This window comes from Lissotriton vulgaris, chromosome 1_1 (assembly GCF_964263255.1).
Source record: "Lissotriton vulgaris chromosome 1_1, aLisVul1.2, whole genome shotgun sequence".
NCBI lineage: Eukaryota > Metazoa > Chordata > Amphibia > Caudata > Salamandridae > Lissotriton > Lissotriton vulgaris.
This window is the reverse complement of record NC_141685.1, coordinates 329,817,675-329,836,809: the sequence shown is the minus strand read 5'-3', so window position 1 is coordinate 329,836,809 and position 19,135 is coordinate 329,817,675. Positions and strand designations below refer to the sequence as shown.

The 19,135-nt window shown below is 48.2% G+C and overlaps 1 protein-coding gene across 1 annotated transcript in view; it reads right to left on the bottom strand.

The window, feature by feature from the left end:
• Positions 1-19,135, bottom strand: part of LOC147747132 (cytochrome P450 4B1-like) — a 415,025-nt gene that overhangs the window by 161,908 nt on the left and 233,982 nt on the right. The window contains exon 6 of the mRNA XM_086952390.1: positions 18,956-19,107. Coding sequence (XP_086808516.1) covers positions 18,956-19,107 — 152 coding nt within the window. The remainder of the gene's footprint in view (positions 1-18,955; positions 19,108-19,135) is intronic.

The window sequence follows — 19,135 nt, the reverse complement described above, 5'->3', positions numbered from 1 at the left end:
TCTGACATCTGGGCAGATGAATGCACTCATTTTTGTTTTTTCGAGCACAACACCGCAGATGTCATCAAGGTAGTTACTGTAAGCAGTAGCGGCCCGTCAGTAAGGGCTGAGGGGCCCCAACCGCTGCCTATCTCCCAACATGAAGAGTGTCTGTCAAGCTGGCAAAATGTCAGCCTCACAGACACTCTACTTTTCAGGTCAGGTAGATGTGCTATATATGCGTTAAATGAGCAGGTACCTAGCGGCAAGAGGCGATCTGTGCCGGGGTGAAGATGTCACACTCAAGTCGGCATGACCTTCTCAGCCTGGCAGAGTGCCTCAAGAACGTCCCCCTCATGACGAGCAGGAATGTATCTGACAGCCTCGGAACTAGGTGCTTCAGGTTTAAGCTCTGAAGTGCCTAGTGCCAAGAGTCTATCAGTGACACCTCGTCACAGAGTGAGGTGGGGTCAAAAGTCTCACTGACCCGATTCCACTCAGTGAGGGACAGCTGCCTCCCCTCATTGGCAGCAAATGAGAGGAGGCAGCAGTCCCAACCCTTCTGGAATGACTGTGTCTTCTCTCCCTGAGACGCTGGAGAAGGTATGTTTTGTTTTTTAAGCTTTGTTATGTACTTACGTACGTTTGTGTATGTACGAAAACATGTGTGTTTGTGAGAGTGTGCAGTGAATACATGTGGGTGGGTGTGTGCGTGTGAATGCATGGGAGTGAGTTAGTGTGGATGTGTGACTGTGTAAACCGTCTTGTCGACCGCTCTAATTACCAGCCACCGCTGACTATAACTGCTCTGCACTGTTGCAAAAAGATGGTTTGATCTGACTAATGCAAAATGAAAGTATTGTTATTATTCAATGGCAGAATGTCAGTTGTCACTTATGGAGGAGAAGAGTCAGGTTTTTCCCTAGCTCAGACCCAGCAGTGAATAAAAAACAACATTGAAACGGGCCCCTATCGGTCCCTACGTTCATGTTCTTAACCTTACAGACACAAAATCTGCTTAAGTTCCGGACAATGGTGTAAAACCTGTTCCGGTAATCCATGTCAGGGATGTAGTCCCTGTTTATATTTCACTTGTTTTTCTTAATCTTGCACTCCCTGAGAGAGGTTGCTTTTTTCCAGGATGTTAGATTTGGGGGTCTCTAGTTGGCACAGGTAGGTACTTGTGACAAATAGGGACCATAGCCTCTAGTCAGGGTGAGAGGGTACACTACTAAAATAACCCCTGTTCACCCCCTTGGTAGCTTGGCACGAGCAAGCAGGATTATCTCAGAGACAGTGTGTAAAGCATTTGTGAACACATACAGTAATCAAGTGATAACACTACTGATGGACACCACACAGGTTTTCTATAAAAAATAAGTATTCTTTATCAGGGCCGGACTTGGAACCAAAACCGGCCCTGGCAAAGTGCTCGGCCGCCCCTCCCCCCCACACACCACCTCCCTGGGGGTTGGGGGTGCCGCCGAGCTCTCTGCCAGGGCCGGTTTTCGGCCGATTTTGTTACAGGGCCGATGCAAAAATGTCCCTGTAACAAAATCGCCCCCCAGGGGCCCAAAACCGGCCCCCACCCGTGCGGCGCACCGGGGGATTGCCCGGTGCCCGCTACGGCCAGTCCGGGCCTGTTCTTTATAAAGATTTAACATAAGACCACAAACGAGAAAAATCCACAATACTGTACTTAAAATGGTAGTTTTAGCTTAGTTCTCTTTAGTTCTTAAAATGCGACACTTTGAGTCAATGTACCTTAAGATGCGACATGCAGGGCAACGAAAGTGTTGCAAAGATGGAAAAGCGGCAAGATCGTGTGCAAAGAAATAAAGACGTCAAGTTCTTCTTGATGTGGCATGCTTCTCTGATGTTGTGATAAGTCTCGGCTCGATGCGTCAGCTGCATCGGCGACACCCTTGTTCAGTAATGCGGCGACAGCGGCTTTGGCGACAAAACTCTTCTCCGATGATGTGATACGCTTCCGCTTGATGCGACAACTGCAGCGGCGACACCCTTGTTCACTGATGTGATGGCAGCTCCGACGGCGGCACGCTTCTCCGCGGATGCGAGGCGCTTCTTGTGATGCAGTGCAATGCTACTAAGTAATTCAACTGCAGCGACTGCGATGGCGACACGCTTCTTCCTCATTGCGAGACACTTCTCTTGATGCAGTACAATGCGTCAGCTACAGCTGCGAGATCCACGATGCAATGGCAATGGATGCAACGGCGACACGCTTCTTCGGGGTTACGTGACGTTTCTTGAGATGCGGTGCAATGTGTCAGTTACAGCGGCGATACCCTTGTTCAGTTATGCGACGGCAGCGGCTGCGATGGTGACACGGTTCTTCCTCTTGAGTCATGCTACCAGCTCCTTGCGACACGCAGTCCCACAGAAGGCCCAAAACAGCAGCAGGCACTTCCAAAGAACTCTGGGGAGCTGGGGGTTGAAGTCTGTTGTCCCTGAGACTTCAGGAGGAGGCAATCTCTTCTCTCATGCCCTTGGAGATCCTTCACAATTTGAATAAAGTGCACACAAAGTCAAGCAACCACTGCAGGCCTATCCCCCAAGCAGCACTTCAGCTTAGGGATAATCTCTCCTCAGTTTCTTTAGGTTCCTCTCCTCAGCAAAGGTTTCTTCTTGTCCCAAAGTGATCTACTTTCTTGGGAATCAGGGTCCCAATACTTATACCCCAAAATCCTTTGTCCTCTGAGGGTAGATGGGCCTTTGTCCAGTCCAACCCAGTTCTGGAGCACTCTGTTGACATGACTCCTTCCTTCCTTTCACAGTGCAAGGTAGAAACATTAGACAACCCACGGGAGGTGAAGCCAGCATTGTGGAGGGAAGGCACAGCCCTGGAGCACTCTGTTGACATGAATCCTTTTCTCCTTTCACAGTGCAGGGCAGAGACATCAGACTCACCACAGGAGGTGGAGCCAGCATTGTGAAGGGAAGGCTTAGCCCTATTCAGGTCCCAGGTGCAACTCCTCCCTCCCATCTAAATGCAGATCTCTCTATTCACCACTGGGCTGGCTCATCCTGTCTCCTGGAATCCTGCAGCCCTGTCACTCAAACTCCAGACAAGGAATATACAACCTAGCAGAGGCAGGCTTGAATAGTTAGACAAGAAAATACCTACTTTCTAAAAGTGGTATTTTAAAACACAGAATGTTAAAACCAACTTCACTAAAAGATGTATTTTCAGGCATACTAAACTCAAATGTCTACCATGTTCCATGAGTCAGTTAGGATTAAAGGATGTAATAATCTAACTCCCCATTCTGGCCAATGGAGAACAAATAGCCTTGCAATAGTGAAAAACGAAAATGGCTGTAATTCACTATTAGGACATGCCACAAACAACAGGGCATGTCCTACCTTATACTTACAATGCACCCTGCCCTTGGGCCTACCATAGGGGTGTCTGATATGAAGAAAAGGGAAGGTTTAGGGACAGGCAAGTGGGTGCACCTGCCCAGTCAACATGGCAGTACCAGACTGCACACTGGCTCTGCAATGGCAAACCTGAGACACACATTTACAGGCTGCTTCTATGGGTGGCACAACCAGTGCTGCAAGCCCACTAGCAGCATTTGGTTTACAAGCCCTGGGCACAAACAGTGCACTGTACTAGGGTCTGACCAGTAAACCAAATTAGCCAATCATGGAATCACTAATTCATACTTCAATTTACGATAGGGAGAGCATATGCACTTTAGCACTGATCAGCAGTGGTAAAATGCCCAGATTCATAAAACAGCCAACAACAGGTCAGAAAAAATAGAGGAGGGAGGCAAAAAGTTCAGGGATGACCCTGCAAAAAGGGCCAAGTCTACAAGTCTTTTGTAGTTTTTAGGTCTCGTAGAACCAACGCGCATGCGTTGTTCTTCGAGAGTATTGTAGGCAAAACAACTCTTGAAACCAGCGGGGATTGTCCCCAATGCATGTGAGGTAATCAACCGTGACGCTTCGCCAGCGCGCGCCTCACTTCTCAAACACGCTCGCACATCAAAGGCTGCTGCTCCCCGCCAATGCGCTCCCGCCCCGCCCCCCCACAGCAATGCCAAGAGCTTGTTACTTTTCCTGCCCCCGTGCTCCCCTTGCATTATCTTCAAGTGGTATTTTGTGTTTTCTAAAGTGATATCCCCTTGACTTTTCTCTCGTTACGTCTCTTTTGGTCCCACTTGTCTTTGATCCGCATGTCTACAAATGAGCCCCTCTTTTTTAAACCCCTTGTCTATTCCACTAACTCCTGCTTTTCAGCCTTGTTGTTTATTAGTCGGATTCCATCGCTTTATGAGTCCGCTATTCGGTTTTCCCTGATTTTATATTTGTGTCTTTTCCTTGTTTTGTAATGTTTTTTTTTTAACCTGATCTCATAATAGACTCTTTCCCGGTTCCATAGCAGTCTATCAGTGGACCACTCTTTCTTTATTCCCCATTGCCTCCTCCACCTTTCCTTTACTCAGATCTACGACACACTCTTCACCTACTCTCTTGTCATTTCCGTGATTCTCCCCCGTCATTCCCACAGTCTCGTCGTTTCCCCTGACACCCCCCTTTTAAATTGCTCGACTTGATCCCTCGCCCCTCTTGACTTCTCCAAGTGCTCTCCCAGACGTCTGTCTGTCCGTCTCTTGTTGCATCTTCTAAAGATTCCATTCTTGTCTGTTTTGCCTGTTTTCCAGCGTTGTCTTTTTTTTTACATCAGGATTTTTTTTTTCAAATGCATTCTTCTACTGGCCCACCTTTTTTATTCACCGCACTAATGTTCGTCGTTTTTCCCTCTGATCGACCTCTTGCTCATTACTCTGATCTTAGTTGTGTTTTTTTTTTTTAAGTTTCTCTCTGATTCTTTTCTCGAGTCTGGCCTTTACTTGTTTTGGCATACGATCCACTGCATCTCTTCACCTGCCCTCATCATTACCACTTCCTCTAGCGTCCTGTCCTTTTGATTCGACTTACTGCATCTCTTTTCGTAGCCCCCTTCATTTCTAATTCTGTCTCATCCGTTGACGTAGTCTATTTCCTGGTCTCACCTGTCATATATTATGACGTCTTTCTTTTCTCTGGACCTTCCCCCAAGTCTTGTACTTTTCCAGACACATTTTCAACTTTCTTTTTCCAGATTTAAGCCTTTCTCTCTGACCTATTATCCCTTCTCACCATCCTTCCCTATGCATGCCTCTAGACCACCCACCATACCATGCTGCTCTCCGCTTCCCTCCGCTCCTGTACACCCCTTGTTCGAGCCACCGTCTTTTTGTGTATTGAATCATGCCATGCCCAGCAAGCTCTGCCCTGCATCCTCTGACAGCTCATCGTTTGCACTCGTAGGACGCGTTTACTGTGGGGGTCTCCTTTCCTTCATTCTTTCATCATCGCTTTCATGGTACAATGTGAGATTTCCTGCTTGCACCCAAGAGCGAGAATGTCAGCGAATGCAAATATGTGCAGAGTAGAAAGACTCCTCTGCTGTCTCAGTGAAACTTAATAGCCTCATCTCCTTTTTCCTCAGTGGCATTAAGCACTAGTGCTAAAGAGCAGAACGAATCAGATAAGTTGATTCGATTACGCAAAAAGCACGTAAGAACAGAGCTACACGGGCACTTTCTCCTGAGACACCTCAACGGTGGTACCATTCCTTGGGGTCTACAGGCCAAGAATGTCCCCGTTATCTTTACAGAAGATTTAGAGTACAGAAAAGGTTTTAGCTACATTAATACCAAGTGTAGCCGTGACCTTATGGTCCACACCATCAAAACGGCACAAAGATTATGCAACAAGGAGGCAGAAGAAATAGAAGAACTGACCAAGACCATAGCGACCAGCCAGGTGGTCACCGATGCCAAGTCGCTTTTAGAAAAAATAAAAAAGATATCCAATCCTTTAGGGACAATACCATCACTGATAAGACCAACAGATATGAACGTGACGTCAAGGCATTTAAAATAGAGCTAGTATACCCATTTTTGCGAGAAGACTATTATTCACAGCTAGACTCTCGACAGGCCTTGTCAACCTATCAAGGGAGATCCAGAAACAGATTCACCACCTTTTCAAGCACGTCTTCTTCGGACTCCACGGGATCTGATAACAGAAATCAAAGGAAGGGTGTGTCTTTTTTAAAGAAGGGCAAACAAGCAAAACACAGGTACAAGGTACCATGGGAAATGCGAACCAGGAGCAACAACTACAAGTCATAGAAAGACCCACGACTGTAGTGAACTTGTCATCCAGAGTGTTATCCATGGAAGAAGAAGCGGTCCTGAACCTTGGGTTAAAATTTGTACCCAGTAAAAACACCGATTACACCAAACTTAAAATGGAAGCAATAGAGTTCTGCCGCAAGGTTAGACTAATGGCGTTCTTCGCCAATACTCCATTTACTGAAAGTACAGAAACAACTGGTCTCAGGAACAAATCTAAGTTTGTTCCCTACACCAATATTCCAAATCAAGTTCAAGCTTTTGAACAAGTACTACTTTCTTCTATTACCAAGATGGAGAAATCTAAGACTTTCACTCAACAGAGAGAGATAATTGGTTCGCTTAAGAATGACCCTTCCATTGTTATTAAGCAAACCGACAAGGGCGGGACGATAGTCATCTGGCCTCGTCCTATGTATTTAGCAGAGGGTGAGAAGCAAGTGAAAAATACCATTTGGTATCACGAGTTAACGGAGGATCCTACCAAGGACATTCAGGGGCAAATTGCGCAGATTTTGGACTTTGGAAAATAGAGTGGTTTCTTGGGAAACAAGGAATACGATTACCTTTATAAGAAATGCCCTAGTACCCCAGTCCTCTATCTTCTTCCGAAGATTCATAAGAGCCTACAAGAGCCCCCCGGACGCCCCATAGTTTCCGGATGTGCCTCTTGTTTAGAGCCGATAGCACAATATGTAGATTTCTTCCTGAAACCATTTTTGTGTCAGGTAAAATCATATCTGCGTGACATGACCAACTTTTTGCTTAAAGTGGAAGGCACTAGCTTTGACCCCCAGACACATATATTGGTGTCAATGGACGTTACATCCTTATGTTATGTTATGTTATGTTACGACTATTTATTGTGCGCACAGATACTCCACCCAAGGAGCGTCCTGGCGCAGAGACAAGGTAGCACGTAACACAACGGGAGAATAAAAACAGAGACTAGGGAACAGCTAAAACAAGAAGGTTTTTATAGCCCTCCGAAAGGTCAGAAGGTCCTCCAGCAAGCGGATTTCAACAGGCAGGGAGTTCCATGCTGACTCCTTGCTCCTGCCTCGAGTGGTCGCTCCCCTGCCTGCTTGCTGCTGAAAGGCGGCATTGTGCTGCAAAGCTGAGTGATTCATTTATTTTAATAGCGCCATATCGTTTCAGCGTTTCAGAGTTGCTTTACTTTCTATTTGCATAGCGCAAAGATTCTATAGCGTGTGAGCATTTAATTATTATTTATTTAAACAGCGCCAGGACTCATTAGCATTTCCCACCGCCTGGTCACTGCTTCACCGGATGCTTGCTTGGTCGCTCCATTACTTTCCTGCATTGTGTAATTGACATCGTGTGTTATCGGCGCCCTGCTCTGCCCTCCCCTCCATTTTGGCTCTGTTACTGTTGTTGTTGTTCCCTTGAGCCCGCCACGCCTCCCAGCTGAGCCGCCCTCCCACTAACAATATAGAGCGCCCTCTGACCTCTCTACGACGTGATCCACTCCTTGCTCCTGCCTCGAGTGGTCGCTCCCCTGCCTGCTTGCTGCTGAAAGGCGGTATTGTGCTGCAAAGCTGAGTGATTCATTTATTTTAATAGCGCCATATCGTTTCAGCGTTTCAGAGTTGCTTTACTTTCTATTTGCATAGCGCAAAGATTCTATAGCGTGTGAGCATTTAATTATTATTTATTTAAACAGCGCCAGGACTCATTAGCATTTCCCACCGCCTGGTCACTGCTTCACCGGATGCTTGCTTGGTCGCTCCATTACTTTCCTGCATTGTGTAATTGACATCGTGTGTTATCGGCGCCCTGCTCTGCCCTCCCCTCCATTTTGGCTCTGTTACTGTTGTTGTTGTTCCCTTGAGCCCGCCACGCCTCCCAGCTGAGCCGCCCTCCCACTAACAATATAGAGCGCCCTCTGACCTCTCTACGACGTGATCCACTCCTTGCTCCTGCCTCGAGTGGTCGCTCCCCTGCCTGCTTGCTGCTGAAAGGCGGTATTGTGCTGCAAAGCTGAGTGATTCATTTATTTTAATAGCGCCATATCGTTTCAGCGTTTCAGAGTTGCTTTACTTTCTATTTGCATAGCGCAAAGATTCTATAGCGTGTGAGCATTTAATTATTATTTATTTAAACAGCGCCAGGACTCATTAGCATTTCCCACCGCCTGGTCACTGCTTCACCGGATGCTTGCTTGGTCGCTCCATTACTTTCCTGCATTGTGTAATTGACATCGTGTGTTATCGGCGCCCTGCTCTGCCCTCCCCTCCATTTTGGCTCTGTTACTGTTGTTGTTGTTCCCTTGAGCCCGCCACGCCTCCCAGCTGAGCCGCCCTCGCCCCTCCCCCCTCCACTATCCATATATGACAGTTCTTCCCACCGCGCCCAATCCGCGCCGAAGGTGCGCCAAAGGTAAGCCCGTCTACGCCCGTCCGCGCCTGGACCGCGCCCAGTGCCATACCCCCTGGCCCCCGTCCCTCCCAGCCCCCCTGCATTACCTACGATGCCGCCACCCTCCTAGCCCTTAACCCCGGTCGCGCCCCCAACTGCGTCCAAGCCGCCCCTGGACAAACCCACGGACCTTTCTCCTGCTTCTCCTGCAAATTCAGCGGCACCAACAACATCTCCGCTACGACCACACCACAGATTCCCGACCCCAACCACCTACAATGCATCTTGCTCAACACCCGATCGGTCCACAGGCACGCCATCGACCTATGGAATCTACTAGACACCACCTCTCCGGACATCGCCTTCCTAACGGAAACATGGATGAACGCTTCCTCCGCACCAGACATCACCATTGCCATCCCTGAAGACTATAAGATCACTCGCAAAGACCGTACCAGCCACACAGGAGGAGGAATCGCTATCGTCCATAAGAAATCCATCCGCATCTCAACCAGCTCCGACGCCAACCTCGCCAACTCCGAACACCTTCACTTCCAGATCCACACCGACCCCAAGACCACACTCAGAGGCACACTCCTCTACAGGCCACCAGGACCCCGCGCAAAATTCAGTGAAGACATCACGGACTTCATCACCCCACACGCGCTCCCCTCCAAAGAATACATCCTTCTGGGAGACCTAAACTTTCACCTCGAAAAGATCAACGACCACAACACCGCCACCCTCGTGGACAACCTCGCCAACCTCGGACTTAAACAACTGGTCACTTCCCCCACCCACATCGCAGGTCACACACTCGACCCCATCTTCACCTCCAGCAATCATGTCTCCTTCAGCCACACTACGGATCTCCTCTGGACTGACCACAGCTGCGTCCACTTCACCTACAACAAGCCCAAACCCACCAACCACCTCCAACCAACTCTGCAAAGAAACTGGAACAAAATCACCACGGACCAAATCTCCGCATCACTCCTTCAAAACACCCCAGCCCTCTCTTATAACGTTAACGAAGCCGCCGCCAACCTCACCCTATGGCTATCCAACACCGCTGATACCTTAGCTCCACTGAAAAAACGTCAAAACAAACCCGGCAACAAGAAGGCCTCATGGTTCAACGATGATCTTAAGAAATCCAAGAAACTCTGCCGCTCCCTCGAAAAGGCCTGGAAAAAAGACCCTACCACCAGCACCAAGGACGCCTTCAAAAACGCCACCCGTACTCACCACCAACTAATCCGAAAAGCCAAGAAAACAGCATTCAAGGATCGACTTGACAACAACGCCCACAACAGCAAGGAACTTTTCAACATCGTCAAGGAATTCTCCAATCCCTCGGCCAACTCCAACGACATCACCCCCTCTCAAACCCTCTGCGACTCCCTAGCCTCATTTTTCCACAACAAGATTGCAGACATCCACAACAGCTTTGACAACCAACCCGGAAACCAACCCACCCTACCATCTGCTGTACACCTTCCCCCCGTGAACACCCTTAACGCCTGGAACCCCATCTCCACTGAGGACACCATCCGCCTGATGAATTCCATCCACTCAGGATCCCCCACAGACCCATGCCCTCACCACATCTTCAACAAAGCAGACTCCGTCATAGCACCTCACCTCCGAGACGTCATCAACTGCTCCTTCAACTCCGCTACCTTCCCAGAAGACTGGAAACACGCTGAACTCACCGCCCTTCTGAAAAAACCCACAGCAGACCCCACCGAACTCAAAAATTACCGCCCCATCTCGCTTCTTCCATTTCCGGCCAAAGTCATCGAGAAAGCTGTCAACAACCAGCTCGCCGCCTTCCTCGAAGCCAACAAATCCCTCGACCCCTCACAATCTGGCTTCCGAGCAAAACACAGCACTGAGACCGCCCTCATCGCAGCAACAGACGACATTCGAACTCTACTGGACAATGGAGACACAGTCGCCCTCATCCTCCTTGACCTCTCTGCAGCATTCGACACAGTCTGCCACAGCACCCTTTTACAGCGCCTCAGAAACATCGGGATCCAAGGAAAAGCACTTGATTGGATCACCTCGTTCCTCACCGGAAGAACCCAGAGAGTCCGCCTTCCACCATTCAAGTCCGAGGCCTCTGAAGTCATCTGCGGCGTACCACAAGGATCCTCACTCAGTCCCACCCTCTTCAACGTATACATGAGCCCCCTCGCGGCCATCGCACGCCATCACAACCTCAACATCATCTCTTACGCGGATGACACCCAACTAATCCTTTCTCTCACCAATGACCCCAGCACCGCCAAAACTAACCTACACGAAGGAATGAAAGAAGTTGCCGAATGGATGAAACACAGCCGTCTGAAACTGAACTCAGACAAAACTGAAGTACTCATCCTAGGTACGTCCCCCTCTGCATGGGACGACTCCTGGTGGCCGGAAGCCCTCGGAAAAGCACCCATCCCGACAGACCACGCACGGAACCTAGGCGTCATCCTGGATTCCTCACTCTCAATGAACAGACAAGTCAGCGCCGTATCCTCTTCCTGCTTCAACATTCTTCGCATGCTCAGAAAAACATTTCGCTGGATCCCCACCGAAACAAGGAAAACTGTCACCCACGCTCTGGTCACGAGCCGACTGGACTACGGAAACACCCTCTACGCAGGTACTACCGCAAAACTCCAGAAGAAACTCCAACGAATCCAAAACGCCTCAGCCAGACTCATATTAGACATCCCACGCAACGAACACATCTCTGGTCACCTTAAAGACCTCCACTGGCTACCCGTCAATAAGAGGATCACTTTCTGACTGCTTACCCACGCACACAAATCACTCTACGACATCGGACCAGAATGCCTCAACTCACGTCTGTCCTTTTACACCCCCTCCCGCCAACTACGCTCTTCCAGCCAAGCCCTCGCCACTGTCCCTCGCATCAACAAGACCACCATGGGAGGCAGATCCTTTTCTTACCTGGCTGCTAAAACATGGAACTCTCTCCCCGCATACCTTCGCCTCACCCAGAACCACCTAGCATTCAGAAAGCAACTTAAAACTTGGATATTTGAAAAGTAATCCTCCTCCCCTTCCTAAGCGCCTTGAAACCCTCTGGGTATGTAGTGCGCTATATAAGTTCTGTGACTTGACTTGACTTGACGCAGCCATTACCCTAAACGAGCGGCCTCCCATGCGGCTAAGCCTGAATCTGGGAACCACCGCAAGGGCCAGACCCTGAGAGCGGAGGCTACGGGCAGGAACATAAAAGGACAGACAGCTCGACAGGATTTCCGGGCCAGTGCCTCTCAAGATTTTAAAAGCAAGGCACAAGATCTTGAAGAGGATACGCTTCCTGACCGGAAGCCAGTGTAGGGAGCGAAGGACACCTGTCACCGAGCAGAATCTGGGCAGGCCAACAATCGCCCTCGCCGCAGCATTCTGAACCCGATGTAAGCGGGTTAGTTCAGCCTGGTTAGCCCCAGCCAGGAGAGAGCTGGCATAATCCAGGGGGGAGATGATAGTGGCCTGGATCACCAGCTTCCTGGTTGGGGCATCAAAGAACTTGAGAACAGGTCTCAAGCCCCTCAGGAGACCAAAACAACAGGCCGCGGTTCTTTTAGTATGCCCTACAAAGGAGAGGCCCGCATCCAGCCATACCCCCAGATTTTTCACCTCCGATACCGGGATCGGAGTAGGTCCCAACTCTGAGGGCCACCAGTGGTCACCCCACAGCTCCACTCCCTTCCCGACGACCATCACCTCTGTTTTAGTGGCGTTTAGCTGAAGGCAATTGCCTGTCAGCCAACTAGCCACCGCCTTCAGTCCGGACTGAAGCCTGGGGGCCTCGATCTCCGCATCCCCGCTGAGAGTAACCGCCAGCTGAGTGTCGTCGGCATATGAGACCAAAGTAAGGCCCCACTGCCTAGCGACATCAGCCAGCGGTCTCACGTAGAGATTGAACAACGTGGGACTCAGCGAGGACCCTTGCGGAACCCCCATGGCCAGCGGTTGGTAGTTGGACTTGAAGGGAGGGATGGCAACACAGAAGGAGCGGTCATCTAAAAAGGAGCGGAACCATTGCAGCACCTGACCGCCAATGCCAGTCTCCTCGAGCCGACGCAGGAGGATGCTGTGGTCTACCGTATCAAAGGCGGCGCTAAGATCTAACAAAATAAGCGCCGCCGTTTGACCAGCATCCAACCTTGCCCGGAGATGTTCCACCATCACAAGTAACGCAGTTTCCGTACTGTGACCAGCACGGAATGCGTTTTGTGTGGGGTCGAGGGCATTGGTCCGTGTCAGATGTTCAGACAGGGCCAGGTTGACGTGGGCCTCAGTAATCTTGACTGGCCAGGGTAACAACGAGATGGGGCGATAGCTTTCAGGCTTGGACGGGTCCAGGTTGGGCTTTTTGATAATCGGGGACACCACGGCTTGTTTCCACTTAGATGGAACAACTCCCGTTTCCAAGGAGAGGTTGACGAGGGAGCATACAGCTGTACGCCCCATAAAAGCCTGATCTCGGAAGAGAGCGGGCCTTACTGGATCGGATGGAGATCCAGATTTGACTTGCAGCGCAAGTTTGTCAAAACCGTCCAAGGTGAGGGGGGGGGAAGACAAGCAGTGTAGTCTGATGGTGGACCCCATTAGTACTTTCCCCAGTGAACCCTACGCTAGGGAATGTCCTATATATAGCTTGGACCTTCCCCAAAAAGTAAGATGCAAGGAATTCACAATGGGAAAGGGAGCTTACGGTCGTAGAGGTAGTCCGCTTCGCCGTGAGATCTTTTACGGCCTTAAAAATAGCTTTTGACGGATTCGGACTGTTCCGGAATTCGGTGGCATAAAACGCCGCACGAGCTCGGCAAATGGCTCGATGGTAGAGCTTAACGGACTTGGCATATGCAGCTTTTAGATCAGCCCCATAGGTTTTCCTCCAAGCCCTCTCAGCTCGTCTACAGGCACCCTTTAGGGCCCGAAGGGTGCCATCGTACCAGGGACTCGACTCTCTAGGATTGATTTTAGTTGATACAATAGGTATCAGAGAGTCCAAGGCCCTAGTTATCCATGAACAGAAGATGTCATACCCCCTTTCCACATCCGTTAAAGGGCCCAGCGGCTCCTCTAATAGAAGACGATGAAAGTCTTCTAACCTAAGCTTTTTCCAAGCCCTCTTCTGAACCCGTCTAGCCGTAGAGATGGAAGGAGTGGCCGAAACAGGGCAGAGGATGGACACCAAGTAGTGGTCTGTCCATTCCACCGGAGAAACAGAGGTAATTTGAATCCCCAACAGATTGGTGAACAGGGGATCCAAAATATGCCCCCCCAGATGGGTAGGCTGGGAAACCATCTGGGGAAGTTGAAAGGCCTCTAGGTCAGAAGAGATGGAACGCACTGTCAGGCCAGAGAGGGTGTCGAAATGTAGGTTTAAATCACCCATGATAGAAAAGTTGGCACAGTCGGCGACCAAAGGGCCAACAATATCAGGGAAAGCATTTCTGAACGCCACATCGCTGCCGGGTGGGCGATAAACAACCATCCCGGACAGGGTAAACTCAGGGCTGACAGAGACCTTGAACAATGCACTTTCACACCCAGAGATGTTAAGGGCACTCCAGACGCAAGAATAGATAGATTTTACCACTAATGCGATACCCCCACCCCTAGACAGCCTATTCAGAGTGTACATAGAATAGCCGGGCGGGCAGGCTAGATTAGTAATAGCGGTATCAGCGTCCTGTAGCCATGTTTCAGGCATGGCAAATACGTCTGGAGCTTCCTCCTCAATGAGGTCATAGATGTTCTGATAGTGTTTCAGCGCAGACCTAACATTCAGATTCAGGATCTTCAGGGTAGTGGGAGTATCAGGAGTACTGCGGGTCTCCGAAGAGATAATACTTGGGAGAGGACGCGGAGAGCCTAGAGCCCACCTATTGCAAGGGCAATGATATGGGCCACACAATGGGTGTACCGATGGAAGGGTACAACTGCGGCTTACCTGATCGATGGCAAACAGGCTCTCACGCGTGTAAGTCAGCATGATGGCCCCAGATAGAATAATTGTCCTTGACCAGAGTACCGCGACGTTCGGCGCGTCCTTAGCGCGGACGGGCGCAGACGGGCAGGACTCTGGCACGACTCCGGCCACACGAGGACACGCCCGCTGCGCGATCCCGCTGCGCTAGGGGAGGAGCATTAAGTAGGTGTTCCCAGGCTGCTCCTGCGCACTGAAGCGCTGGAGGGTAGAGACACCTCTATCAACACACCCCACTCCAAAATGGCGGCCAAAACGGACAGGTCACCCACCCCAGAGCCAAATCCGCCAAAACGGCAGTGCGGGGGCCAATTATGGTGCAAGTGAGGGGCGCTGTCTAAAAACAGGTACACAAACGAAATACACACAAAGTTGTTTAAAATTAGCGAAGTAAAAGCAAATGCGAGCAGAGCGCTCACGCAGCTACCTGACCAAGAGGAAGCCTTAGAAGTTATGCAACTATACCTCGATTTAAGAGAAAGACCACATTGGGTGCCTACTAGCTTCATTTTAGAACTGGCATCAATAGCCTTGAAGAAGAATTATTTTACCTTCAACGGCCAGTATTACATGCAAGTGAAGGGCACTGCCATGGGGTGTCCTTACGCCCCAGAAATGGCAGTGCTCTTCATGGCACAGTATGAGGAAAAGTTTGTTGATACTAATAACCCTTTCAAACAACAAATCAAACAGTGGTACTGGTACATTGATGACGTCTGGCTCCTGTGGCAGGGGAGCCAGACCAATCTAATGGCCTTCCACGGATGGCTCAACACAAGGCACCGAGATATTAAATTCTCGATAGAGAGTAGCTCCACCCGCATGACATTTCTGGGCATTGAGTTGAGATGTGAGGACGGACTGTTAACAACATCATTGTATAGGAAAGATACCGACAGGAACACTATTTTACACCACAAGAGTTCACATCCACGTAGTTTAAAAGCCAATCTGCCTTATGGGCAGCTGCTTAGAATTAGGCGCAATTGTTCGGATGTACAAGAATATGAGCGACATGCACAAACGTTTTGTTCTGACATGCAACAAAGGGGCTACCCTAGGAAGCTTCTCAAGCATTCACTTAAGCGTGCGAAATACACACCAAGGGAATGCCTTTTGCAAAACAAACACTGCACACCCTTGAATGAACTAGTGTGCGTCACAACCGTCTGTCCCGACACACATAAGCTACGACAAGCTGTGTTAAAGAACTGGCATTTATTGGAGGGGTTGAACTGCCCGTTCCCCAAACCTATCTTTGCCTGTAAAAAAAACTGCAGTATTGGTGATGAACTTATTCGAGCTGACATTGTCACTCAAAAGCCTAAAAGAGATCTACTGGCGCAATGGAACCTTAAACCGATTGAAGGACACCACAAGTGTGGTAATTGCGTCGCTTGTTCCAGCACAATTGAAGGTGATGAGTTTGTTCACCTCGGCTCAAAGTGGAGACATAAAGATTTCTCTAATTGTAGAACTAAAAATGTTGTCTACGTGGTACGATGTCCGTGCCAGCTAATTTATGTAGGAAAAACTTGTCAACAAGTAAACCAAAGAATCAGCCAGCACAGATCTCGCATTAAGAAGAAGGTTATGACTGCACCTATGGTAGAACATTTCTGTGAGAAAGGCCACAACGAACAGGAATTTAAATGGTCTGTTCTGTACACCCTAAATTCCAATTCTAAATGCCATGACGTCGAGCGTGTTCTGTTACAGAAAGAGGCTTACCTCATTCTAAAGTTTAACAGCGCACAGACCGGTCTTAATAACCTGTCTGAGATAGCGCATCCCGGGTGGCACAGAGAGTGCGCTGACTTGCATCGGTTTGACATCCCTGGCAGGCACTATGGCTCAGTTGATCTATTTCAGTATTTAAACATTAGCACGGTCCATGGCCTTTAGATGTCTTCAATATGACAAATTGATTACATGTTTCATGAGTATCAACATGCTCAACCTCTAATTAACATGGAATGCAGTACCAACGCGCTTTTCGAATTGATCAGCACGCACATCTACCAAGCCATTAAATTACTATATATACTTGAGCGCAGTACCACGATATATAGGAATAATCAGATGGCGCTCAAACCATGCGCTTTGTCGGTTTTCCGACTACAAGTCCCATAATGCACCCAGGCAAGTTCGAACATAAAACAAACACAAAAGTGCGGCGGCCATCTTCATTGAGAGAAAACAGATCCCAGTAGCGGCGTGTGGTGGCATAGGAGCAGGTAAGTGCATACACCGCTCCTACGCCTCTCTAACTCGCACCCTTTCATTCGTAGCTAGCGTCCCTAAGTACAACGTTTTGTTTTGTTAAAGGACGGAGACTTTGGCCCTCCACTCTACATCTTTAAGACTACGATATTCTAATAAGGTAGGCTCAATCGCTGTCTTAGTAGATCGCATCTAATTGTACAATTCTTTTTGAAACCGCCACGCGAGCCAAACAACTTGCCTTATTGTTTTAGAAACTCAACTTCATGGTCACGTCGTACGAGCGAACCCGCCGTGCTTGGGCACTTCAGAAATATCAAGGTACGCACCCATTCCCTTTAGTTTGGTTCCCAAACATGTTAATTTAAGACCCGAACTGGTCATATTTATACACAATTTCTAATTCTTTTATGCATCCTAATTGGGCCACCACAATAAATAGTGAACTGGACTATTAGAAGAGTCATCGCCTCTACCTCCTCTAAACGAAACTGCTATGTAGCCTAAATTCCCCTCAGCCACGAATGAAAAAGGAACCCCTTGTAAACATGCCTGATAAGGCAAAACAATGTTTTTGCATTTTTCAGATATTAAGAATCCACAGCCCTGATGAAAGACCAGTGACGCCACGCCTGGTCTAGAAACGCGTCGGCAGTTTTGTTTGGGTAGAATAAATTGCCATCTTGAAACATACTAGGACCGGCTGGTCCAGTATTTAAACGCTTACAAGCCATTAAGTTGTTTATAATCCCCCCTAACAATTTGTTTTTCTCATCAATTTGTTTTTCTCATGTTTTTAATGTAATATCTGTTGTCTGTGTATTAATGTATGCAAAAATGTTTTAGATTCTGTAAATAATGTCTGTGTTTGAAGTATGTACAAAGTGCATTTAGTTCTGTAAATATTGTGAACGTATTGTCCTTTGTTCTGTTATGATTTTTGAAAAATACAAAAAGTATAAAATAATGGACACAAAATAAGGTTGTCTAAGGGAAGTTGCAATAAATTGGTTTCTTACCCTTTTAAAGCATTTATTTAGTAATTGTGGTGTGGGCACTGTGTGTTTTTGCGATTTAAAAGAAGGTCTAGCCCTCACTGCACGTTCACGGACCTATCCCCTGTTGTTCTCACTCTATAGATTGAAGCACAGCCTTCTAAATGATCGCCTGTGTCAGGAGCCAGTTCCAGTAGGTACAATTTATTTTTACACACAATTCAAAATATTGATCAAAATAGTTAAAATTCTCAATTTGTATTCATCGCTCCCAGGGTCCCTGTTGTAATGATTTTCGAGTGGTACTAAAAGCAAATGAAGCAAATAAACGGACAAAGCAACCTACTCCCGGCTCTCTCCTCAGGAGCTATCCCTATGAACTGAAACACTTGTGGCTGTGTTTCAGAGTTCTAGTTGTGGGTTTGAGGCACTATTGAGAGCTTGAGATCAAGTCAGAATGTAGTGCGAGTACCTCATAGTGCCTGTCAGTGAGGCATAAACGTGCTCAGAATACATGCCCATCCGATCCTTGGCCTCTCTGCAGAGTGCACAGAGTAATGCTCAAGGGTGTCAAATGCCATTGTGACAGTATATGAAAGTGTCTGAAGGAGGTTGAAATATTGGCAGGACTAAAGTAATAGAAAAGGCACTGCTTACAGGTGAGTGGGTGTGTGTGGGCAGTGGTTAAATGATGGAGATACAAGGAAGTATATGCAAGATATAATAAAAAGAGCAATACATAATAAAAAGAGGGTGCCGAAGATGAATAAGATCAGGTGGTAGATATGTAGGCGGAGGATTTTAGAAAGAAGTAATGAGAAAAAGGGCGAAAGTGTCTAACAGAGGAACAGGAATACAGCACTTTATAGATTGGCAAATGTTGTGCGCCATTGCTCTCTGTTTTATATTTTTCCTGCTGTAAATTTCAATCAATGCGGTGCAGGGGAAATATTTTCATCTATCGGCCAATGATCTTTCTTGCTCAATCAGTCCTTTGGGATTTGGATCAGAAATGTGATTATGCATTCTTTCAGCAATGGCTCAGAACCTGTTGTGAACGAATGCCTTGGTTATGTACAACATTTGAACTCTGAATTAATCAATCTACAAATAAACAAGTGTTCTCTGAATACCTGTGTGCTGATGGGCTATTTCGCAGGCCTTGCGGAAGCGGAACCCATGTGGACTTAGGTAGAAAATGAGGTCACTGTGATAAGGAAAGAAGCGGAATCTGTGGTCCACCAGGAAGGACAGGTCATTGACAGCTTTGGTGTAGGCATTGTCACTGCAGGAAGAAGAGAATGAGTGAATCA